At 41.3% G+C, this 27,134-nt stretch overlaps 1 protein-coding gene across 2 annotated transcripts in view; it reads right to left on the bottom strand.

Annotated features, from left to right (window-relative positions):
• The window catches only part of ern1 (endoplasmic reticulum to nucleus signaling 1), a 98,084-nt gene that overhangs the window by 25,839 nt on the left and 45,111 nt on the right, over nt 1–27,134 (bottom strand). For both annotated transcript variants that reach the window (XM_069929808.1, XM_069929809.1), the window contains exons 6-11: nt 24,560–24,682; nt 16,380–16,481; nt 8,882–9,143; nt 6,169–6,247; nt 2,720–2,879; nt 957–1,075 (exon numbers count right to left, since the gene is read on the bottom strand). In XM_069929808.1, the coding sequence (XP_069785909.1) occupies nt 957–1,075; nt 2,720–2,879; nt 6,169–6,247; nt 8,882–9,143; nt 16,380–16,481; nt 24,560–24,682 (845 nt within the window). The remainder of the gene's footprint in view (nt 1–956; nt 1,076–2,719; nt 2,880–6,168; nt 6,248–8,881; nt 9,144–16,379; nt 16,482–24,559; nt 24,683–27,134) is intronic.

The following is a 27,134-nucleotide window of genomic DNA, read 5'->3' as shown; positions in this document are numbered from 1 at the left end:
TCAACAAGATTGAAAGAGGGCAGAGAAAATTTACAAGGATATTGCCAAGATTTCAGGAACAGGGTAATAGGGAATAGGACTTTATGCCCTAGAGCTCAGAGAATGAGGGGAGATTTGACAGAAATAACCAAAATTATGAGGGCTTTTGTCACTAAAGTTGGGTAGGATGGGAACGAGAGAACATGGGTTTGGGGTGAAAGATGAAATGTTTAAGGGGAATATTAGAGGGTATTTCACTCGGAGGGTAGTGAGAATGTGGTTAAGTTACAGCATTTAAGCAAAATTTGTATAGGTACATGGATGGGAGGCCTATGGTCTGGGTGCAGGTTAATGGGACAAGGTGGATAATAGTTTAGCATGGATTAGATGGGCCAAACAGTCCTTTTCTGTACTGTGCTGCTCCATGGTTCAATGGATCTATCCCTTGTGAATGATCTACATGCTTTTAATTCAACAGATGCACCCAGTTTTGGGAACTAAACCACAGGTAGCAGAACTGGTTTGGAGAGATTGAAGCATAGATTTGGGTAAATCATGTTCTGACTTGCAGAGTTGAACTCTGATGGATGGCTGAGTAATATTGAGAAAGCAAACAAAGTTTAGAAGAGTGTGAGATCTAAGTGGGCATTAACAGCATAGATTCAGCAACTACTTCCACCTATGGGGAGTTTAGCCAAGGGTGCCTCATCGCGTTAAAGGTGGACCTAGATTCCTTAGCGAAAACTCGGAAGCACATTTTCACTCAAAGGTTGAGTGTGACGGAAATTTGTTCAGCAAGAGCATCAAGATATTTAGAATCGAAACAGATCAATAGAACCAAATCAGTTGTCACCTAAGACACACAAGTAAAACCCTAATGACCTCTTCCTATTTCTATAACGCTCATTTTAGAATGGTATCCAATTCTGGATCTTGCAACAGGCCCCAATGGGATAAACCACCAAGGCAATACGTACATCTTCAAACAGATCATTCTGTGGGCTGGTGCTGATAATGTCGTCTGGAATTTTCTGCACATTTTCGGGGAAGTCATTAAGGATCTTCGTGTGGGCTGCTAGCGGCATTTCATGGTGACCTGGGAAAAGCACATCCGCTATTAGTGCAGGGTTCAACTCTGTCTGACAGGGCAGAGAACAACAATGAACACCACAACTCAGAAATGGTAAAGATGAGGGTGGTGCAATTCCTGAAGTAACCATAGTTGGCCAAATCTACAATGCTGCAGAAAACCTCAATAGAATGGCTAGGCACTGGCACGTAGTGTGGAAACTGAAACTTCAACTATCTATTTCCCTCCATGGAAGTTGCCTGACCTGCTGAGTTCCTCCAGCAGTTTAGTTTCACGCTATAGATGGCAGTATCTGAAGTCACTTATGTCTTTAAAGATCACACAATTCTGCAAAGTGACCAGACACACACAACTCTTAAATGAAAGGAGGGAGAAAAATCTATTTCCTAAAATCTTCTGGCCATAATATCTAAATTGTTGACACACATTGTGACAGTTACAGAGCAAGCATTTCCTTTTAGGTGGATCGACATTCCTGAAACCAATGAATCAAATAGAAATAATGGTCTCCAATTAGCCTCAGAAAATTTCTGGGTAGGTATCTGCCTAACCAACAGAAGGCAACCATCCAATCACAACTCACCGACATGGAACTGGTACAACCCTGTATGTACACATATGTAGAAGTTACAAAAGGAAAATGATCCATGTTGGATCTTATCCCTAAATCCTTTTATTCTTGATTTTTTTTTTAATTTAGGATGCTGGGACAGGTGCAAATACCCAAGGATGTATGTTGCCTGGCAATGACAGCCAAGCTAATAAAATTCCACTGGCCCCGATTTCTCCAAAATCATATGACTGACAAGAATTAGGGGAACAGAAACTGTAAAAGTACCCGAGGGGAAGGGGTCACGTCTCTGATCGATCCACAGAATGATGCAACATGTAGACGGACATTATATGGCCTAATGCTGATAGGATAATGTTTGTAATAGGGCAGGAGATTGGTTAACGTCACATAGTGTTGGAAGCCTGTAAACCCATGGATTTGTATGTTCTGTGGAAGTGATGGACCTCCCACAACCTTGTGCATTAAATGAAGGGAATTGGCTGAAGAAGATGAGACCGAGTCCTTCATTCCTCAGAAGAGTAGACTGCTGATTGAGATCTCACCTCAGAACCGATTGTCTTCAAGATACAGCAGAGAAGCAGGCCCTTTAGCCCACACTATCTATGCTGGCCATCCTCTACCCATTTACACTAATTCTACATTAATTCCATTAAAAAAAAATCTCCTTATATTTTCAGCAAATCCCCCCACCATATTCTCTCATGGACAAATTTATAGCAGTCAATCTTGCAGATCATCTTTAGGATGTGGGAGGATACTGGTGAACTTGGCAAAACTCAAGTGGTCACAGGGAGAATATGTAAACCATACAATCAGCATCCAAGGCCAGAATTCAACCTGGGTCTTTAACGCCAAGGCAGCAGCTCTACTGACTATGTGGCTGCGCTGCTGCCCGGCACTGGTGCTCTGCTGTATAACTAAGAACCTTCAGCCACCCGTGGGGAATTTGCATGGAGCCTGCCTTTCCCAGGGGCTCCAGGCTGACATGTTCCTGAGGAGCTGTTAATGCCAAGCGATTATAATGGTACTGTCTCATGCGGACCACCAGAAGGCCCTGCAACCACAATTATTCTTACCTATCAGAAACCACTGGTTCCTCAGATAATCTATTGTGTTTTTGACATCTGGCGTGAACTTGACATCAATACTAGGGGTGGTATCACATTCTCCGTGACTTGCAATGGTGACATGCTCGGTTTTAGGACCTTCAAGCAACGGGAATGCACTGCCTCGTGGCTGTGAAAACAGAAGCAGCATTAAAGATAGCAGAAGTATGCTATAATTGTTAATGGCATATCATACATCCACACTGCCCCATAGAGCACCTATTTCTACCTCAACAACATTGACCCTTTCCGCTCCCTACCTTTGTTCATCTTCTAATGAAAACTTTAACTTAAATTTTTATTATCTCTCATCTGAACCTCTCTGGCAGATCCCTTGGCTGATTTCTCCCTTTCTAGCTGGTATCTCAAGCTACTTGATGGGTTCTAATTCACATCAAGTCTCATCCACTCATTGCCTGTGTGCTCACCAACCTACAATGGCTCTCAGAGTGGGTCTCATTTTTTCTCATCTCTGCAATCAGCCTCTTCATCCTCCGAGGTACCTGGAATCTAATCATCACTTGGTGGTGATGCCTTCAGCTGGAAAAGTCCCAATCTCTGGAAATTCCTCCCTAAACTTCTTTCTATCTTTAAGAGGTTCCTTAAAACATAGCAATTTACTGGAAGTTAGAAAAATAAAATTACGAAAGGCATAGATTAGATAAAGGTAGGCAAGTTGTACCCACGGTGGGGAGACTAGAACTAGGGGACATAGTCTCAAAATTCAGGGAAGTAGATTAAGGACAGAGATGAGGAGGAATTGGTTTCCCAGAGGGAAGTGAATCTATGGAATTCACTGCCCATTGAAGCAGTGGAGACAACCTCAGTAAACCCTACAAAATACATAATATTCCCCCTACTACTCACCCCCCCTCCCACACTTCCCCCTACATCCCACTGTTTGATAGATTCTTTACGAAGTAGGGGAATTAAGGGATCTGGGGAAAAGGCAGGTAGGTGGCCATGATCTCAATGAATGGTAGAAAATTTTTTTTGACCTTTGTATTCCAGTGGTTTTTTTTGTCTTCTCTCATTTTATTAATTGGCTTCTCCAATATATTTTCTCTTGTTGTGTATCTCAGGAATTTTACTAAAACGGATCTTGGTTTTTGTTGTGACTGTGGTTTCGGGGGCTAATGTTCTGTGTGCCCTTTCTATTTCCATTCCTTCCTGCTTTTCTAGCATTCCCAGGACTTTTGGGATCTATTCTTTTATAAATTCTTTCATATCTTTGCCTTCTTCATCTTCCTTAAAGCCCACTATCTTTATATTGTTTTGCCTACTACAGTTTTCCATTATATCCATCTTCTGAGCTAACAACTACTGTGTTTCTTTAACTTTTTTGTCACTTTCTTCCAATTTTCTTTTTAAGTCGTTCACTTTCATTTCTACCGCCATTACATGTTCTTCCACATTTTCTAATCTTTTCCCTACATCTGCTATGACCAGTTCTATTCTACTCACTTTTTCTTCTGTACTTTTCATTTTTCTTTTCATTTCACTGAATTCTAGTGTCAGCCATTCTTTTAATGCTTTCATTTGTTCTTGAAAATTTTTAAAATCTATGTACTGTCCATTCATTTTACCTCCTATTCCTCTGTGCAGAGCTTGGTGTTCTTGGGTTTGTGTCTGCTCTTGGGTTTGTGTCTTTTATTTCTCTTCCTTGTATCTGTGTCTCTTCTGACTTTCTTGTTGAGCTGCTTGTCTCTGTTTGTTGGTTTTTTTTTCCCCATGGTGTCTTGATGTTGGTCCTCTTCTCCTAGGCTGGTTATCTGTTGTGTCTCTAGTTTCCTTTTTTCTTTATCACCCCTCCCGTTCCCGTTGCTTTCTTTATTTTCCAGCTGGGAGCCCCGCTGTCAGGCCTCTCTCAGCTGGATCTCAATGAATGGTGGAGCAGACTTGACAGGCCGGATGTCCTACACTTGCTCCCATTTGTTATATTCTTATCCATCTAAGCTTTTGGGTCTTGGCAAATTTTGTCTGTGTCTCCTTTCTAAGTTAAAATGCTCTAAGTGAGAAAATATTCTCGTTTAAATCCCTAAAGATTCAAAATAAAATTCTTCACTAACAATGCCCAGGAAGTTCCTTGATCTTTCACCTAAGAACCAAGATGACCTCAGCTTCACATTCACCCTCAATTCCAACTTTCAAAAATAAGTACAAGGAAAAAAGGTTCATCTCAATGCAGGAAGTATTTGTTGGTCTGCTGTGTATCAGTAGAACCAACCTGATCTCCTTTCAATGTACAATAGGTAGCACACTACATTGGAACTGCACAAACATTTAAATATAGGCCAAATGGAATTAAAATGTAGACAACATTCACAAGCAGTGTTGCATTTTTAAAATAAAGCTACAGTGGAATTTGACATGACATACTGTTGGTGTGTTGTTGGGTTCTCCAGTTTTATTAGAGTCAGATTTACCAAGAGAAATTAATGGATGAAATGATTGGGATGAGTTATGGCATTCTACTATCAGCAAATTTGTAAACCAGGAGTGTTGGCACATGAGGGGACCCAACCATAGTTTGTGTCAGCTTGGATTACTTCACCCACACAACCACACCAAGCTTGTGAGACCATATACGTTTTTATTCCAGGATCAAAGGGGAGAAAAAATATTCTCAGTAGGTCACAGAATGTGCCAATCCTCTGCACTACTTCACAGCAGTCTCTCTGGCAGCAGCAATGCTGAGGAGGGAGCAATACATAATAAAAGGATCAGATCTAGCACAGGGGATCTGTTCTGGGGGGAAAAAGGGAAAGAGAGAGTAAATGAGGGATAAAAGAGGTGTTCCAAAATTAGGTTATTCTTCGGGCGCACAGCTAGTTTATTACAGTGCCAGTGACCTGGTTTGAATCTGGCGCTGTCTGAAAGGAGTTTGTATGTTCTACCACCCTTCAAAAAACATAAGGAGTTTGTAGGTTAACTGGGGTATTTGGGCGCCAAGGGTTCATAGGGTGGAAGGGTCTGTTACCGTGCTCTATCTTAAAAATTTAATAAAGTCTCACTTCAAATGCAGATGTTAAAATTGTCTCCCTATTCACACATTGTATTGAGTAGTGAAATAAATGCTGTTCAGTGAGTTAAATTAATGTGGACCTGATAAGTAAACTGATGTGGTCTGGCACTTGTCAGCTTGTGTTGCTTTTCACCTGGTAAATCTGGCAAAATAAAATCAGCCCAGATTCCAAAAGAGTGATAGGATCAGTTGGTGAATATGGGATGAGTCTCAGTTATTTTGTCTTACGCACTGGCTGTCAGTCAAGAAAGAGTATTTGACCCAGAGCAGTGAAGAGAATCCATTGAGGAAAAAACCTGGTGGATGATGCTATATTAATAAATAATGGCTTTTTTACAGAAAGTCTTAACCTAAGATGCACATTTCACAGGTAAATTAAACTCTGGTTTCCTACCACAACAGCCACTCCTTCATGGACCAATGACGATGAGGCATACAAACTGGTGGAATATTTTCCCACATACAGAGTCGGCCTAAGTTGGAAGAAAATGTGAAATTTAAATTTGAAAATTCAGCAAACCATCCAAATTCTCAGGCGTTTTATAAAGAATGCACATAGTCTGCTTTGAGGAATTCAGTAATCCAGAGATCAGTTCAACAAAAACAGATCATTCAACCCACAGGCACTCTACTGCTCACCATTGTTCCCCTGTCAAACCTCATCCTTTTTCAGTCATGGAATTTCTCCTCAAAAATGTCTTGCACATCCAACTTTTAAGATTTAATTAAGAAATTCATTACAATACTAAAATTCATTTTCTATGACAATCAATTTTGTTCTGTGATTCTATGGCATGGTTAATCCTGATCATGACCCAGAGGTAACTGCTACCATCTGGTTAATGGGGCCAGGCCTCAGCAGGGTCCCCTAAACTGCTTCGCAGAAGCAGTGTAGTGTCATAAACGAAAGATGAAATACAAAAGGGTGGCACAGTTAGCATAGAGATTAACGCAACACTGTTACAGTGCCAGCAACAGGGGTTCGAATCCTGCGCGGTCTGTAAGGACTTTGTACGTTCTACCAGCTTCTGCGTGGGTTTCTTCCGGGTGCTCCAGTTTCATCCCACCCTTCAAAATGTAACGGGCTGTAGGTTAATTGGGAAACATGGGCTCGCTGACCAAAAGGGCCTGTTACTGTGCTGTGTTTTATATATATATAGGTCTAAAGTACTTGTTCTTGCCTCACTGTGAGCATGAACACCACCAACACTGACACCAGATCAATGTTCCATTTGCAGTGCAAGATCATCATCACTACGGGAAGCAAGAGTACCTTGAAAGCGGCATTTTCATATTTTTTGCCTTGCCAATCTCCACAATTTCCTATAATACTATAAACATCAAAACTATCAATGGATTTCCAATACAGGTCTACACAAAACCCTAGAATACCTGGACAGCAAAGGTGCATACATCAAGATGCTCTTTATTGACTACAGTTCGGCATTTAAAACCATTGTCCCCTCAAAACTGATCAGCAAATCTTGGCCTCAATACCCGACTGTGTTATTGGAGCATTGATAAGAACACATTCTCCACAATCTCCATCAGAACACCAAAGGGTTACGTACTTAGCCCCCTTGCTTTACACCTACTACTTTGTGGCCTAGTATGACAACTCTATTTACAAATTCATTGATGATACCACCTTAGTTGGTTGTTAAAAAAAAAAAGTGGCAGTGAGAGCCAGCAGACAGTAGGGAGATTGAAAACTTGGCTGAATGGTGTATTAACAATAAACAAAACCAAGGAGCTGATTGTAGACCTTAGGAAGGGAAAACCAGAGGTGCATGATCCAGTAATCTGGATTAGAGGTTGAGAGGCAGAGGAAATTTAAATTCATGGAAGTCATCATCTCTGAAGACCTTTCCTGGACTCAACATACTAATATTATCGTGAAGAAAACACGTCAGCACCTTGATTTCTTCAGGAGTTTGCAGAGATTTGATAAGATGTTGGAAACCTTGCCAAACTTCTACAGATGCGTAGTGAAAAGTGCGCTAACCGACTGCAAAGCACTACCACTGCTTGGTATGGTGGTACCAATACCTCTGAGCAGGAAGCCCTGAAAAAGGTCATGGACGCAGCCCACAGACATAACTCTCCCCACCATCGGCGTGGAAATCTACATGGAGTGCTGCCGTTGGAGAACAGCAACAATCATCAAGGATCCACACCACCCAGGACGTGCCCTGTTCTCGCTGCTGCCATCAGGTTCCGCTAGTACAGGCGCCTAACATTTTATCTGGGATTCCATAAAAACAGCAACCTCCAAAAACCGACACTTTATTTAGTAGATGACATCTGCTCATCAAAGATGGAGTTGGGCGCCAAACATGACCCGAGGCAACCATTCTCAACTCCCATTGCATTTTGCATGTCTAATTAGTGGTATCATTACTTTACAAGTACCCTACCTGTCGAGCATGACCCTCGATTAACTCACGTTGGAATATCCTGTGTCATTCCACTACTTTATAAGTGCCTCCGAATAGCCGTATACTGACGCCCATCCGCCATGGCAGTGCTTTCAGTCGGCCCAGTGGCAACTCAATGGTTATCATTAGTATCCATTTTGAAGTCTTCAACTCCCCAAATCTCTGTGCCTCACCTTTCTCTTTTGAGACATTCTATAAAGCCTACCTCCTTGAATAATCTCTTGGTCACCTGCGCTAATATTTTTTGATAATCAAATAATTTTACTTTAGAAAAACAATAGAGCTGAAGATGCTGGAATCTTTAGGAGACAAATAATTGTTGGAGGAACTCTGCAGGTCAGATAACATCCATGAGTAGTTTTGGGTCTGAACCCTTCATCAAGACTCGATGAAGAGTTTCAACTCAAAACATTGTCTGACCATTTTACCCATGAATGCTGTCTAACCTGCTGAGTTCCTCCAGCAATTCTCTGTTTGGTCATCATTTTATATTGTTGAAAAGCTATATTGAAGACATGACATAGTTGCAAATTTTGCTGGTGAGTTTTCCCTATTTGAATGTGGTTTGGATCAGCCAGTTCATCCAGTCTACATTGTTACATTGAAAGGTATGTGACAATCTCTAATGTGTAGCAACTCACATGCCAGTGAAACAAAACGTGCACTCACATCAGCTTTTGTTTGGTTTCCGCCTCTTTCAGGAAGGGGTACTTCCACTTTGTCATACGGCCCACCTCCCCGGACATGAACGTGAGGTAGCGAAGGGTTTCAATGCCAACATTTGTGTGCATCACCTTCCTCAGTCCTTCCCGCTGCCAGATGTACACAGCCACCACGGGTGAGGCATAATTCTGAATCCACAGAACATCACCTGATTCGCTGTCTACAGTCACGACCAGGCCATCTCCGTTTGAGACAAAGTGCAGCATTTCTGAAAGCAAGTAATAAATCATCATCCACACAAGCTACTACAAAGGTGGGGGGGGGGGTGGCAAATGGCGTAGAAAGACGTGTGTTTCACCTTTCCCCAGCTAGATTATTAAATATCCGATTTTAAAAAGTATAAAAGTGGTTAAAAATATTATTTATAGCTTTTTGAATAATGGTGATTCACCATAGCTATTAATGTAAGCAATCTAAAACTCAACTTCAGAAGAAATTACCATATAAAACTGTAAATGAACTGAGGCCAATCTGTACAGCTGAATTCACGGAGTCATTGAAGACTCCTGCCTGTTCAAACTCGACTTCGGCGCCGATCCTGCAGTCGCAAGATGGTGCCAGAACTCTGGTGAATTCGGTCGTAGCTGATCCGCGTGCACGTGAAGCCGTGCATGCAGGTGGCCCGAACGACAAAGGGGTCCGTGAGCCCATGACATTGCTGGGTGGCCCGGGGACCCGCAGTGTAGCGTCGGAGGACGCTCCTGCGTGTCCGGTGGTTCTACCAGGCATGCGCGGGGCATCCCGGGTCCGTGACCTTTCGGAGAAAGTTTGGGCTGTGGGGGTGTCGCCATTGGGTGTCCAAGCCCACAGCCGCACAGTCAAAGGACCTATGGCGACTGAAGAAGAAGAGGAACTTACCTTATTGCCCAGGAGGAGGAGCCTGCAGTTAAAGAAGGTAAACCTCAAAAAGTGGCTATGGAATCTGGATTGGACTCAGTGTTCACTGTTTTGGAAGGGATTGCTTCTCAAATGGATAATATGTCAAAACAAATGTCAATTCAAATCACCCAAGGATTTATGGAGGTAAAAACAAAAATGAATATTTTGTATGGTGAAATGTCAACTATGAAGTAAGAAATGACTGTAGTTAAGAGTGATATTAACAGCTGTATAAAATCTGTTGATATTGTACAAGATAATTTTTTAAAAATTGAAACAACCTTTTCTGAATGTCAAAATCAGATGGAACACAATAGAGAAAAAATGGAAAAAGTGGAAAGTTCTTTTATAGATTGGGGGATTCAAAGAAGGGATTTATTGAAGAGATTGATTCATTGGAAAATCAAAGCTGGAGAAATAATGTGAAAATAGTTGGTCTTCCAGAGGACATTGAAGGTTCTGATCCAATAAAATTTTTTAAGCATTGGATCCTAGAGGTACTGGGTAAAGAGCTTTTTCCTGAAGGTTTGGAACTGGATTGGGCCCATAGATCGTTGAGGAAAAAACAACTTCCAGGACAAACACCGAGGGCGGTCTTGATTCGTTGTTTGAAATATCAGGATATAGAAATGATTTTACGAATGGCGGTACAAAAAGCACGGCAGAGTCAATCCCCAAAATAATAGTTTTTATTAATGCCGATTTGAGTCAAGAGGTTATTAGAAGACGACAGGAAATTAATTCGGCTAAAGATGTCTTATGGCGAAAGGGCTATAAGTTTGCTTTTTGTTATCCTGCAATTTTGAAGATTTTTTCGGAAACTTTCAATCTCAATTTTTTGAGAACGATCACGATGCCTTGGCTTTTGCTAATTCATTGCCAGAATTGCGAAGAAATGGGCAGTCTTCATCATCGTCTCCTAAGAGGAGGGTAAATGGAAATGAAATGGGAATGAGTATGGAAAGAATGGTAAGAATGGAAGGAAAGAAGAGTTGAGACAAAGTCTTCTTGACATTGAAGATCCGGAACAATCATTGGGCTTGGAATCATTGGGATGAATATATTTACTATATTTGATTGTTCTTAATTACATAATGAATATGCATCTGGCTGGCTGGGGGGGGGGGGGGGCGGTGGATGACACTGAAAGCTTTGACTGTCATCTACTACTAACTTTGGGTGTTTTTTTTATCTTTTGGGTTTTTAAAAAAATTTTGTTTATTGAGGGGTGGGTTTTTTTTTGGTTTTTTAAGAATTATAAAGGGGAGCATTATTTTATAGAGTGTAAATATACTAGTAGTTAGTAAAAATGTCCACTTTGAATTTTGCAACTTTTAATGTTCAGGGATTAAATAATCCAATTAAGCGAAAGAGGGTATTGGCTTATATAAAAAAAATGAAAATTTTTGACCGAAAAGGAACATTTGAAATTAAAAAGAGATTGGGTTAGACTTGTGTTTTTTTCTTCTTTTAATTCTAAGGCAAGAGGGGTGGTGATTTTGATTCATAAAAATTTACCATTTGAATTGGAATCTTCAGTAGAGTTTTACGGGTGAATTGTAAAATTTTTGCTGAATCTTGGACTTTGCTTAATCTTTATGCACCTAATATAGATGATGAGCGGTTTATTTCAGAAGCTTTTTTATTGTTAACTCATTTATTCATTCAAAATTCAAATAATATATGACATATACAGCAATTAAACATGAAAATTTTTTATATATAAAGAGAAAAAAAGGAAAGAACCACCCCCCTTCAGCCAACTCTCCTAAGGAGAGCCATAAAAAAAGAAAAAAGAATATTAAAAAAAGTTAAATATACATATTAAAATCTAATCAATATAAATTGACATGTAAATATTCTGAGTATAACAGCCACTTATTAATAAAAATTTATAATTATCATACAAAACATATGTAATTTTTTCCATTATTAAACAATATTTCATCTCATTATGCCATCTATTAATATCAATCATATTTGTATCTTTCCACGTACTAGCAATATATTTTTTTGCTACGGATAAAGCTAAATATACAAAAGCAAGCTGAAACATCTAATCCCAAGCCTTTCAGAGGTTGCAAACTACCCAATAAAAATACTTTTGGATCTAAAACTATTTTAATCTTATACAGATATTCTAAAAACGATTGAATTTTCTTCCAAAAAGATTGTATATGTATACATGACCAAACACCATGAAAAAAAGTTCCAACTGTAAAACACAAATCTGATTCATTCAAACCATATTTTAAAAAATTTTTCAGGTGTCAAATATAATTGATGTAAAAAATTGTAATTAATCATTGCATAAGGTGCATTTATCAATCTAGTTACACTATCATAACAGATATCTAACCAATCCTCTTCAGAAAAAGTTAAACTAATATCCACTTCCCATTTAATTTTAGATCTATCCCAACCCTTTTTATCCATACCATCCTGTAATATTTGATACATAAATGAAATAAAACCCTTCTCTGGTACCTTCATAAGTCTCAAATTTAGTCATTTTAGGTAAAATCATATCTCTACCAAACATACATTTTACCAAAGATCGAATCTGATAGTAAAGAAATAAAGAATTCTTATCAATACCAAAATCTTCCCTCATCTGATTAAAAAATAAAAACTTACCCTCTTTAAAACAATCTCCCAAATTTTTCACACCTTTAAATCTCCGGCAATAAACTTTGATTATGTATTGAAAAATAAATAAGTTGATTATTATACAATGGAGTCAAAGCCAATAATTTACCCCTAGAACCTATCATTTTATTTTTCTTTATCCTTAACTTCATTAAATGTTTTAGTATAGGCACATTATATTGTTGTAACAAATTCATATTCCACCTAAACAAAAATGGATGTATTTCAAATTCAGAAATACTTGCCATCTCAATTTTAGCCCAACTAGGAGGCTGCATGGTGGAGATTTTAATTGCGTTTTGGAACCTTTATTGGACAGAAACCCGAAGAGTATAAGGAAATCAAAGACGATGCGTTGATGAAAGATTTAAATCTGGTAGATATTTGGAGAAAGGCTAATCCTATAGAGAAAGATTTCTCTTTTTATTCATCATGACATGATTCGTTTTCTAGGATTGATTTTTTTTGGTATCAGCACAGCTACAGGGTAGAACATTGCAAGCTGAATATAAAAGTAGAGTTCTATCAGGCCATTCATTATTACTTTTTTCCTGTGAAAGTTCAGAAGTGGTACATTCATCGTATAGATGGAGGTTTAATGCAATGTTATTGAAAAAAACAGACTTTGTTACTTTTGTTAAAGAGCATATCTCTTTATTTTTGACTGAGAATATTAATTCTGTGGATAGTCATTTTGTAGTATGGGACGCATTAAAAGCTTATTTGAGGGGACAGGTTATTAGTTATTCTACGAAGGTTAAGAAACAATATATGGCAGAAAGTTTAATGCTGGAAAATCAGATTGCTGAGTTAGAGAAAGATTTTCAGAAGGATGTGACTGAAGACAAAAAAGCCGCATTAGTGAAATTGAAATTACGCTATAATACTTTACAAACTTATCAATTTGAGTGTTTAATTAATCAAACTAAATAACGTTATTATGAGTTGGGTGAAAGAGCTCACAAGGTACTTGCTTGGCAATCGAAAGCTGAACAGGCATCTCAGACTATTAATGCCATTAAAATGAATTCAATAATTACCTATAAGCCTCAGGAAATTAATGATCAGTTTTATTCATTCTATCATAAAATATATACTTCTGAGGGGAAGCAGGGTAATGGTTCAATTGGATCTTATTTATCTAAATTAAGGTTACCGGTATTAGATGAGAAAGATATTCAGGAATTGGAATCTCCATTTACAGATTTTGAAATCAAAGAAGCTATACAGGAAATGCCAAATGGAAAGTCCTCAGGAGATGATGGATTTCCGGTGGAATTTTATGTTTTTTTATGATGATTTATCTAATGTATTTGGAGATGTGTTACTGAAGAACAGAAGTTGCTGGAATCTTGTTCAGGTGCTTTAATAACTGTTATTCCAAAAAAAGATAGAGTTCCATAGGTCTTCATATAGACCTATTTCTTTATTAAATGTAGATTATAAAATTATAGCCAAAGTATTAGCTAATAGACTTGCTACATACTTACCTAAGTTGATATATACTGATCAAACAGGTTTTATTGGAATTTACTCAATGTATATTCAGCTAACGAAGAAGATCAAAAATTTATGCAAAATTTTTTTTGAAGATAGCAGACACGCAAGGGAACATACTAATAGGTGGGGATTTCAACCTTAATTTGGATTCAAACATGGATAAAACTGGGAAAAGAATTAACAGAAAGAACAAAATAACCAAATTTATAATTAAATCGATGCAAGAAATGCAACTTTTGGATATATGGAGGAAATAACACCCAAAGGAAAAGGAATATTCATATTATTCGGGTAGACATAAAGCATACTCAAGAATAGACCTATTCCTGTTATCAGCTCGCATGCAAGACAGAGTTAGAAAAACAGAATATAAAGCTAGAATATTATCGGACCACTCACCCCTGATATTGACAATAAAGTTAGAGGACATCCCTCCAAGAATGTATAGATGGAGATTAAACTCCATGCTACTTAAAAGGCAGGATTTTAGAGAATTCATCAAAAGACAAATTAAAATGTACTTTGAAACAGCAAGAAATCCAGCTGAATTTTAGAACATAGAAAATAGAACATTATAGGACAGTACAGGCTCTTCATCATATGATGTTGTGCTGACTTATACAAACCTACTCAATCTTCCCCTTCCCATACCTATTAACCCTCTACTTTTCTTGCATCCACGTGCCTGCTCAAGAGTCTTTTATATGGCTCAATTGCCAAAACTTTCTCCAAGACAGCCAAACTAGCCAATTAACAGAACCTTATGTGACAAGATTAGGAGTCTGGGGTGTTGCAGTCAAATTTCTCAAACTAGCACAATATACCACAAACTTCACTCATATTTTGTGCTGGGTTTGCTAATTTTGAGCAAATTGCCAGTGAGCAGGTTTGTACCAAAGATTGATAGGCATCTGATAGATGAGCAGTGTTACTGAACTATTCTGGGCCCCAGCCAAAAACCCTGACTCCACCCTTCACCTTCTATTCCACTTTAGGAAGTACTGAGCAATGCTGCATCAGCGCCGATACTGAGGGAAGGAACAATACAGAAAAATGCTGGAGGAACTCAGCAGGTCACGAAACATCCATAGAAAGAAATAGGTAGTCGACGTTCATCAGGAATGCCAAAGATTGGGCAAACGCAAATAAGAAGGGGGTGGAGATGAAAAGAAAGGAGCAAAGAGATCATGTGGGAGGGATCAGAAGGCTGAGAGAGCTGCTTTCTGATAGGAGAAAGGAAGGTTAGTGGCTGGGAAGCTGAAAGGAGGAAAGTGTAGTAAAACTTGAAAGTCTGCAGGCATCAGGCAGTGTACTTTATGTAGCAAAGATAAAGATACATAACCAAAGTTTCGGGCATTAAGGTATGAAAAAAATGAAGGCAGATATCCAAACAAAATAGTAGGGGTGGAGGGGAAGGGGGAAGAACACAGTTCCAAAGGCAGGATAAGGGTGGGATGGAATACTGACAAGTAGAGGGAGGAGGGATGGCTCTGTGAATGGAGAAGGAAGGGGGTGGAGAGCTGGAGGAAGAAGACAAAGGGAAAGAGAAGGGAGAGTAGGCTAACAGAAACTGGAGAAGTCAAGAAGCCGAAGGAAAATCTGTGAAGGCTAGGGGAGAGCGGGTTGGGGGGGGGGGGGGGTGGTGCGTGAAAAAGAGTAGAGAAGAGAGCTACTGGAAATTGGAGGTCAATATTGATGCCATCTGGTTGGAGATGGTCATGATACTGAGTTTATTCTTGTACACACTGTACAGTGTACATATGGACTGAAATTCTTACTGGCTGCAGCCAAACAGGTACTTGTAAAGAAAAACTATAAAATTAAATTAATTAAATTAAGAGACAGTAAATACATGCTAGCTAATAAATCTTGTGTATACAAGGTGTTGCTTCTCCAGATGAGGGAAGGATGCTGTGTGGCGTTATCAAGCGAGACATTTCCCAAAGTAAGAATTACTGAAACTTCAGGCATGTCCACGATGTCAATTGGCAACACAACCTGTTGCTGCCTCCAGTTCCAACACTGGACAGGCAACTGACAGGAATGTACAGATCCCAGAATGGTAAAGTGTGAAATAGAAGATAAGTCTGGTGATCACTGGCTGGCATCAGAAAAATAACAAATCTTATGCTTGTCATAAAACCCAACAAGATGAGTAACATCCCCCAAAGAAGGTGACCCACCACCTGCACTTCCAGTCCAATCCCATACAGTGACTTCATTGATGGACAATAAATGCAGCATTGGTCATGTTAATTGGCCAATGTCAAACAAACTAAAAACCTCAAAACCACCACCATGTCAAACCATAGAACAGAATTGCCACAAGTAAACAGTCCGCTGTAAAAAACTTTCAAAAGCACCAGTGATTCACAGTTCAGAGGTGCTGGAACAACACAACTGAAACCACTCTTACTGTATTCAGGATCTTCATCCGGTAGGGTGGCAGAGTAATCGAAGTAGGTGGCATTCCATCGCAGCTCCCGGTTCTTGGTGTCATACATAGTGATGGTGTATTCTGAAAAATAGAATTGTGTGTCAGTGTGTAACAGCTTTTACACAGGAACAAAAGAAAACTGACCTCAAAAAGGAGGTTGGTGCGACCCAGAGCAGGCAGTTGTTAGACATTAAACTAAACGAGAGACTCATGGAGTTGTATAGCACAGAAAAGACCGATCCATGCCGGTCAAATTACTTACTCAAGCTAATCCCAGTTGCCTGCATTTAATCCATCCATGCACTTGCCTAAATATCGATATCTAGGTTGTGGATGACTTCACTGATACACTTCCTCCATCCAAATGAACAAGGGTCATGTTCAGATTAAGATGTTTATCAATGTATTTCATTTTCTCAGCATTCTCACTTGATGACATTCTCCATTAAATATAACACTTCCTCCATCCAAATGAACAAGGGTCATGTTCAGATTAAGATGTTTATCAATGTATCTCATTTTCTCAGCATTCTCACTTGATGACATTCTCTATTAAATACAACATCTTTCTTTTCCAGGCACATCATTTTCCTTCTCACTGGACTAACACTGATTCCTCAGCACCATTAGTTGCATCTTACCTTTAGCACCTGTCCCATGGGAGATCTAATGAGGTTTTATCCCTTATTCCACTCTGGGTATATGGTCTGTGATCTAGTCACCTCACAGCTGGCAATCATCCTGGCCACACAGGGCTTTATTTCCCAGCAGCATTAGAAATAAGAAGCCAAAATCAATTCTCACTTTTTCTCTCATCATATCCAATTTTGTTGGTCTGGTTTCCTCCCCCTCCCATTTTCAGTCTTTATTCTGAATCCTTCCTGTTCTTTGCTTATACCTTGAAGAAGGGTTCAGGCTCGAAAATATCAGTAATATATCTTTACCTCCTATGGACACTGCGAAACCTCCTGAGTTCCTTCATCATTTCTATTTGTTTTTATTAGAAATAGGAATCCTACTTACTTTCCTCTTCCCCGAATCAGCCAAATAGTGGAACTATCCAACTTGCACTCTCTAGTGCCCCAGTCTGAGATTCTGTAGACTCTTGGCAAATTCCTGTTCATGGAACTTTGCAGTTGCAGACGTTAGCCACTGGAGGGCGCAAGTCATTCACTTGACACACAGATGGACCAAAAAAGCTCTAAACCTTGCGCAATATTTGAAAAGTGAGTCAGCATGGCTGGTCTTTTATCTCAGTAACAATTTCCTGCACAAATCCCATATCATTTGATTCCCTTTATACCCAAGAAATCGACTGATCTGCCTTGAATATATTGGGTGAACAAACTTCCTTAGCTTTTTTGGGGAGAGAACTCCAAATATTCACCATGTATGAAGAAATGTCTTCTCCAAGTTATAGAACATAACACAGAAGGTGTAAGAGGCTCAGAGACAGGTAGAGGGAAAGTACCTCTAGGAGGGTGGGTGGCAGGAGATAAGTTAGAGAGAGGAGAAAAAAATAAAGGAATAGGTAAATAAGACATGGAAAGAGTAGAATCAGATGGGGAGTTAACTAAAATTAGATAAGTCAATGCTCATGCTGTTAGGTTTAAGGTTGCCTCACTGACAAAAGACAGGGGAGGAGGGGCCCAGCACCCAACCCCAACCAACCGGTTTTCCCTTGCGGCCGCTGCAGCCGTGTCTGCCTGTCCCACATCGGACTTGTCAGCCACAAACGAGCCTGCAGCTGACGTGGACATTACCCCTCCATAAATTTTCGTCCGCGAAGCCAAGCCAAAGAGTCCAGGAGGAATATAATGTGTTGTTCCTCAAGTTTACGTTTGGCCTCACCCTGACAATGGACAAGACTAAGGATAGACATATTATTGAACTTGATCAGGTCAAATTTGGAGCAATGAGTACACTTTTAGTTACCTACTTACAAGAAAGATATCGATAAGATTGAAAGAGTGCTGAGAAAACTTACAAGGATGTTGCTAGGACTCAAAGTGCTGAGCTATAGGGAAAGGTTGAATAGGTTAAGAATTTATTTCCTTGAGCATAGGAGAATGAGGGTAGATTTGATAGAGGGTACTGAAAGACTGCACAGACCAACTAACAGAAATCCTTATGGACATCTTCAACTTGAAACTGCAGCAATCCATTGTCCCCACGGGTTTCAAGGCAGCTACCATCATCCTGCTATCAAAGAGGATGACAGTGACAGGCCTCAATCACCACCAGTCCATACCACCAACCTTCACCATTATGAAATGCTTTGAGCGCCTGATGACAGAACACATCAAAGTACACCTGGGTGTACAGCTGGGTGGCTGCATCAAAGTTTGGTATGGTTTCATTTATATATATATACACACACACACAAACACGTATATATATATATATATATATGTCCCGCATCGGACTTGTCAGCCACAAACGAGCCTGCAGCTGACGTGGACTTTTTACCCCCTCCATAAATCTTCGTCCGCGAAGCCAAGCCAAAGATATATATTTATATATATATATATATATATATATATATAGCGTTTGTCTGTGTGTGTCATGCCTGGACGTGTGATTGCATGATTTTGCACCGAGGACTGGAGAACGTCGTTTCATAGGATGTTTGGTGGGTTATATTTGTAGAATCTGATGATAATAAACTGGAAATTGAAAATTATGACGAGCAGAGACAAGGTGTACGCAAGCAGGCTTTGGGTGGGTGAGACAAGAACAATGACACAGGTCAAGGTTGAAAGAGGAAATGTTTAGGGGGAACATTAGAGGGACTTAGAATGTGGTGAGAGTGTAGAATAAGCTGCCAGCAGAGGTGTAGATACAAGTTCAATGTCAACATTTAAAAGAAATTTGCATAGGTACATGGATGGGAGGAGTGGGGAGAGTAATGGTCAGGTGCAGGTTGAAGGGATTGGATGGAAACATAGTTTGGCACAGACTAGATGGGCGGAACTGTTTCTGTGCTGTAGTGTTCTGTGGTTCCAGGAATTGTTGGGGGGAGGGTGGGGGGTGGTGGGGAAGTGTTAAAATGGTTGGCTGCAGGAATCTCAAGTTCAGACCCATAAATGCAGTGAAGACAATTTCTCTTTCCACAGTCTGACTGGCAGTTCTTCCAGCTTTTGTGTTCTCCTTTCACAGAACAGCAACTGCAGTTTCATGCATTTTCCTTCAGAAGATTGCAAGTTTTACCCAGATTGCTGCACTCATAACCATCCTGGACAAAGCCACCCAATTCTTCCACCTCCAGCATACATTGGACAGTTCCATCACATCTCCAAACCCATGGTCTCTACCACCACAAAGAACAAGGGCAGCAAGTACACAGAAATTCCACTATCTCGTGCTTGACCTCTAGGACACACCATCCTGACTTGCAAGTATGTTTTTGCTCTTTTGTTGTCACTGGGTCCAAATCCTAGAACTCCCTCCCTAACAGTAAAGTGACAATTTCAACAGAAGAACTGCAATGGTTTAAGGTCATGGCTCACACCAACCTTCTCAAGGGCAATTACCAATGGACATTGAATGCTGACATTTTATAGGGATCCAACACCCCAAAATATGAAAATATAAAACACTAAACAAATAAAAGTTGCTAATTTCCTCTGATTTTCTCCTTTCATACAAATTTGCAATTTCAAGTGTCCCTCTGCCTGAACTCAAAATTGATACCAGGTCAACAAAATCAGGCTTGAAGTTGTGGTCTGGGATTTGTCTATTTAATGTCTTTTTGACATCAGGTGTCAGATGGTCACCCCCCCCAATCCCCCGCTACTTCTGGCCAGGATTACTTGTCATCTATGACATACCGTATTTGATGGCATACAAGACCCACGGGCATATAAGACTCCCCACCACCCCCATTTCAACAGGGAATATTAAGAATTTTTTTTTAGTGCATTTATGGTAATTACGGGTTAATCTCTCTCAATTCCTTGACCCACCTGCACAAGCCACTGTAAAACACTTCAAAATAGTTTAATTTCACACAACAGATCAGAATTGTAGTTTTCACCCACGAGGTCTCTCCAAGCAACAAACACCACACTCTATCTGCACCCTTGCAGCGACCACTTTCTTTGGCCACCCACGGCTCCTTACCTCTCTACCAAAGCAGCGCTATACACACTGCTGGACCTGGCGCACACCACCTGGCATAGCAACCGGCTCTCTGCAACCAGGCTGGGTCAGGCCGCCATTTCTTCCTAGCAATGTTCAGCTCCCAGTGCCTGTTGTGTACAGGGTCTTCTGGTAAACTGCAGCCAGCGAACAGGAGCCGTGACATGGTAAAGAAATTTTAACTTTGGATACAAGACCCGGGGGATATTTTTGAGCCAATTTGGGGGAAGAAAGGGGTCTTATATGCCATTAAATACAGTACATTCGATTTATCCCAGATGGATCTGTTCCTCCTGATACAATTAAGGAAAAAGGGTGGGTGGGGGGGGTGGGGAGTTCTTCTCTTTGGCTTGGCTTCGCGGACGAAGATTTATGGAGGGGGTAAAAAGTCCACGTCAGCTGCAGGCTCGTTTGTGGCTGACCAGTCCGATGCGGGACAGGCAGACACGATTGCAGCGGTTGCAAGGGAAAATTGGTTGGTTGGGGTTGGGTGTTGGGTTTTTCCTCCTTTGCCTTTTGTCAGTGAGGTGGGCTCTGCGGTCTTCTTCAAAGGAGGCTGCTGCCCGCCAAACTGTGAGGCGCCAAGATGCACGGTTTGAGGCGTTATCAGCCCACTGGCGGTGGTCAATGTGGCAGGCACCAAGAGATTTCTTTAGGCAGTCCTTGTACCTTTTCTTTGGTGCACCTCTGTCACGGTGGCCAGTGGAGAGCTCGGCATAGCAACCGGCTCTCTGCAACCAGGCTGGGTCAGGCCGCCATTTCTTCCTAGCAATGTTCAGCTCCCAGTGCCTGTTGTGTACAGGGTCTTCTGGTAAACTGCAGCCAGCGAACAGGAGCCGTGACATGGTAAAGAAATTTTAACTTTGGATACAAGACCCGGGGGATATTTTTGAGCCAATTTGGGGGAAGAAAGGGGTCTTATATGCCATTAAATACAGTACATTCGATTTATCCCAGATGGATCTGTTCCTCCTGATACAATGAAGGAAAAAGGGTGGGTGGGGGGGGTGGGGAGTAAGGCATCACAAAATATGAAGATAATACTTCTCGTTCTGTGGAGATGACTAGCAACTTGAGGACAGCCTTGGTAAATGCGCTATGACCTGGATTAGTTCACATTATGCTGAAAAATCAGTGAGAAATCCTCACCCAAAACAATTTTCTCTGATACTCCCAAGATTAACCAAACACATGTAGTTAAACATTTAAGAGTAACCGAATTTAAAGTAGCTTAAATAAAAACAGAAAATGATGGAAACACTCAGGTCAGACAGTATCTTTAGAGGGAAACATTTAATGTTTCAGGTTCAGCTGCTTCTCTCTCTACAGCTGCTTCCTGACCTTCTGTATTATCAATTTATTTTTCCTCATATTTCTAGTATCTGCAATTTTAATTTAAACAAAAATTAGACATACGGCATGGTAACAGGCCCACAACCGAGGGAGGAAAGTAAGGAAGACATCAGGGGTGTGTTTATTTTTTAAAATTACACAGAAAGTTCATAAGATACAAGAGCATAAGTAGACCAATCAGCCCATCCGGTCTACTCTGCCATTTAATCATGAGCCGATTTTTTATCGATCAGCCCCACTCCCCGGTCTTCACCCTGTAACCTTTGATACCAGCCAATTTCTGTCTTAAATACACCCAACGACCACTGCTGCCTGCGACAACAAGTTCCACAGACTCACGATCCTCCGGCTAAAGAAATTTCTTCGCATTTCTGTTTTAAGTTGACGTCCTTTTATCCTGAAATTGTGGCCTCTTGTCCTGGATCTCTTATGGGAGCCTACAATGCCTTGCCAGGGTTGTGGTGGAGGCAGAAACAATAGGGGGGGTTTAGACACGGATAAAAGAAAAATAGAGAATTACAAGGTAGGAAGAGCTTAAGTTTTTTTTTCGGGAGGAATATATAGTTCGGAATATATAACATCGAGGGCCAAAGGCCTGTATTGTGCTGTAGCGCTCTTACCCCAATTAACCTACAACCCACGGAGGAAACCCATGCAGATACAGGGAGAACCTACAGACAGACCAGGATTTGAATCCTTGTCGCTGGCGCTGTAATAGCGTTGCACTAACCGGTACACTAACCATGCCACTCACGGTTGATTTATCTAAAGTAGCTTTGTTGGCACCAACGATCAGGCTGTGCTTTGTTTAATGCTGATTTGCGATTAACCCAACAGAAAACAACGAGCATACACCGCGGTTGAAGTAAAAACACAATGCTGGAGAAACTCAGCAGGTCAAACAATGGACTTTCTATGACAAAGATACAAAACCAAAGTTTCAGGCTTGAGCCCTTCATCAAAGCATTGAAAAATGTCCGCAGGCGTACACTTGATATTCCATCGGCACTCTCCAACTGGATAGCATTAACATCACTTCTCCGGTTTCTGCTAACCTACTCTCCATTCTCTCTTCTTTACCTTTGCTCTCCACTCTCTTCCCTCCCCATTCACAGGGCCATCCCTCCTCCCTCTGCTTGCTGCTGGCTCTCTCTCCCTTATCCACTTATTGCCTCCTGTCTTTGGGACAGTGCCCCTCCCCCTAACCTCCCCTTACCTTTTATTTGCACACCTACCAATATTTTTCCATACCTCAATGAAGGGCTCAAGCCTGAAATGTTGGTTATGTATAGTATAACTCCGATTATCCAAAATGATCGGGACCTGGATTATGTGGAATCAACGATTTTTTTGGAGAACTGGTCTTTTTTAAAAACAGTCCGGTGGAAGCAGAAAATCACTTGTATCAATGTTTAAACAACAAGGGAAGGCTTTTCAAGCATTAAAATAATGTTTATTTCTCACCAAAAACAAAAACATTGTCCTCTGCCAATCACCGAGACCTCCCAACCGTGGCCGATCCCTGACACGAACCTAGTGCTGCCGCTGATCCTCAGGGAGGCTTTCCGGGCCGGTGGAACACTCACTGGCGAGTCAGTGGGCTCCTGTCTCTCTGGTAAATGAAGCTTCCAACACCGGAGTTCCGACTCCAAATCCTCTGGGAGTCGGGTGTGCAGGTGCGGTAGTAGGCAGAGGGGAGGGTTCAAGTTGCCGAGGAGGGAGGGAGGGAACGCCACTGAGCCTGAGGTCCCACTGCTGCCTGGGAGGCTGCTCTTCTTGATGATGCCGGGAGAGGGGATTCTTTCGACCGCTTGCAGCTGGGAGACAGTGGCATGCAGTTTGAGAGGGAAAGTTGGAGAAAAAAGTCAATAGAAAGTAAAGAAGAAATGGAGCGAGAAAGGGGAGGGAGTTACCTGAAACAAGGACAATCATCAGTCTAATTTCATGTTGAGTGAATTTCTTTCCAACCTGTGAGGTCAGTTCAGCTCTGAAAAAATTTTGGATAAATTAAGATTTCTGATTTGTTTTGGATATCCTCATTTATCCAAAATTTTAAAATTTATTCGTATAATTAGAGTTGTACTGTATCTCTTTATCTTTGTTATATAAAGTATACAATTTAACTTGCTGAGTTTCTCCAGCATTGAGTTTTTACAGAAAAAAATGCTAACAGCAAAAATTACAGGACATGCATTACTTGCCCAGCTTCACTTGAGGGAAAGAAGTTAGAACTTTGCCAAATTTAATCTTATCAAATCATTTTATTCCAACAGTGATAAGAGCAAGTAATAAAATAAACACTCACAGACAATGGAAAATGATTTCAGGGTCTGAATACACTCTGTGTTGTAATTATGTGGCGACACACAGGAGACTGCAGATGCTGGAACTGAAGCTACACTAAAATCTGCCCGAGTAACTCAGTGGGTTGAGCAGCAACAGTCAGAGAAAAAGAATGGCCGACATTTTGAGGCAATGCCATTTATTGAAATTCGATGAAGGGCTTCAGATTGAAGCATTGACCACTCTCTTTCTCCAGCTGATGCTGTTTGGCCTGCTGAGTTCCTCCAGGAGACTAGCATCGTCTGAATCCATGCTTATAATTTACCTTCAGTCACTGGTCGCCAGAAAACATTCAGAAAAACAAGATGCCAACAAGATTTTACCTGTACGTCCCAGATACAGCAGAGGTGTTGACGGACACATGCTCTCTGCAAAAGATGCTGTTAAAGTCTGCTGCTTTATACCAGTCATCGGGTCCACAACATACCAGATATCCTGCTTCTTTCCTGAGGACACAAAATAAAACAATAATTCCAGCTTCTTTGGAAATCGCCAACCTCCTTTTCATGAGTCATTGCAAGGATCTTTGGTTTAGTTTTAAATTTATTTGTCACATTACACCTAGTACATTGAGAGGGTTCCTCTGTGAGCAAGTTAGCTCAAACATTCATACAACTCTGTAAAGAGCACAGTTTACAGTGTACACTCTTTCAATGAAAAGAAAGATTAATGAGCTCCAAGCAAGGGCAGTATAAATAAGAGAGCTGTGGTGAAGTTCATTCAGGAGCTTGATGGCTATGGGGAATAAACTGTCTTTAAGCTTTTCACATGCTTGAGCCTTCTTCCTGATGGGGGTGGGGGGGTGGTGGAGAAGGGAGATATCTAGGGTGTGATGGATCCTTCAGTATATTGGCTGCCTTTCAACTCCATAGAGAACTCGAGTAACATCATCTAGTCCAGATAAACTTCATTCTGAGTTCTTAAATGCACAAATGAGCATACAGCGGAGGCCCCGACACCAATTTTTCAATACTCTTTGGGTATAGATATGGCATCGGAGAATTGGGAGGTTGCTGATGTGGAACCATTGGTTAAAATGGGAGAAAAAGAAAGACCAAATAATTACAGGGTAGTCAGTCTAACATCAGTACAGATAGATGCCAACTTACTATGCTCGGACTTACGATATTTCCAAATTACGACGATCAGAATCCGTTTTGAATATAGGTAAAGTTGGGGTCTACCTGTATCAACGTGGTTGCTTTTTCTTCTCTGAAGGAAATGCTTCTGTCTAATCAGCGCATGCAGATCACTTCCCAGCACTACCACCCCACTGAAACATCATCATTTCGGTGTTCCTTTTTTAAAAAAAAAAGGTGATTTGGAAAACATGCGCAGATTGCCATCGCTGGGGAGGGAGAGAGAGATTGAAGAAGGAGAGAGCACGATGGCAATCTGTGCATGCGTTCCAAATCACAAGTTAGGTTGTGAAGTGATGCCACTGCCCCTAATTACCAGGCACAATCACAGGCTCCCTGCAGGACCGGTGATGTCAGCCGGAATGCAGTTTATCTGGACTAGATGATGTTACTAGAGTTCTGTCTCGTATTGAAAGGCAGCCAATGTACTAAAGGATCCATCATACCCTAGACATCTCCCTTCCAGCCCCCCCCCACCCCCTTCAGAAAGAAGGCTCAAGAGTGTGAAAGCCTTAAAGACAGTTTCTTCCCCACAGCCATCAAGCTCCTGAATGAATCCCACCATAGCATGCCGGGAGGCCGATGTGCCTGTTGCTGCTGGGAGGCTCCCTCCAGGAGAAGCGCAGGTAAAATACCTGTACAGCTAGACCCCAACTTATGATAATTTCGCTTTACAATGTGAGTCGCAGAATTGAACCCTATCGTAAGTAGGGATCTACCAGTTTGAAGGGTTGCATGCATCAGTATTTTTTTCTTCTTTGGCTTGGCTTCGTGGACGAAGATTTATGGAGGGGTATGTCCACGTCTGCTGCAGGCTCGTTGGTGACTGACAAGTCCGATGCGGGACAGGCAGGCACGGTTGCAGCGGTTGCAAGGGAAAATTGGTTGGTTGGGGTTGAGTGTTGGGTTCTTCCTCCTTTGTCTTTTGTCAGTGAGGTGGGCTCCGCGGTTTTCTTCAAAGGAGGTTGCTGCCCACCGAACTGTGAGGCGCCAAGATGCACGGTTGGAGGCGATATCAGCCCACTGGCAGTGGTCAATGTGGCAGGCACCAAGAGATTTCTTTAAACAGTCCTTGTACCTCTTATTTGGTGCACCTCTGTCTTGGTGGCCAGTGGAGAGCTCGCCATATAACACGATCTTGGGAAGGCGATGGTCCTCCATTCTGGAGATGTGACCCACCCAGCGCAGTTTGGTCTTCAGCAGCGTGGATTCGATGCTTGTGGACTCTGCCAGCTCAAGTACTTCGATGTTGGTGATGAAGTCACTCCAATGAATGTTGAGGATGGAGCGGGGACAGCGCTGATGGAAGCGTTCTAGGAGCCGTAGGTGATGCCGGTAGAGAACCCATGATTCGGAGCCGAACAGGAGCGTGGGTATGATAACGGCTCTGTACACGCTGATCTTTGTGTGTTTCTTCAGGTGGTTGTTTTTCCAGACTCTTTTGTGTAGTCTTCCAAAGGCGCTATTTGCCTTGGCGAGTCTGTTGTCTATTTCGTTGTCGATCCTTGCATCTGATGAAATGGTGCAGCCGAGATAGGTAAACTGGTTGACCGTTTTGAGTTTTGTGTGCCCGATGGAGATGTGGGGGGGCTGGTAGTCATGGTGGGGAGCTGGCTGATGGAGGACCTCAGTTTTCTTCAGGCTGACTTCCAGGCCGAACATTTTGGCAGCTTCCGCAAAACAGGACGTCAAGCGCTGAAGACCTGGCTCTGAATGGGCAACTAAAGCGGCATCGTCTGCAAAGAGTAGTTCACGGACA

Source organism: Narcine bancroftii, chromosome 3 (genome assembly GCF_036971445.1).
Source record: "Narcine bancroftii isolate sNarBan1 chromosome 3, sNarBan1.hap1, whole genome shotgun sequence".
NCBI lineage: Eukaryota > Metazoa > Chordata > Chondrichthyes > Torpediniformes > Narcinidae > Narcine > Narcine bancroftii.
Note: the sequence above shows the minus strand (reverse complement) of the source record. Positions and strands in the feature narration are given on the sequence as shown.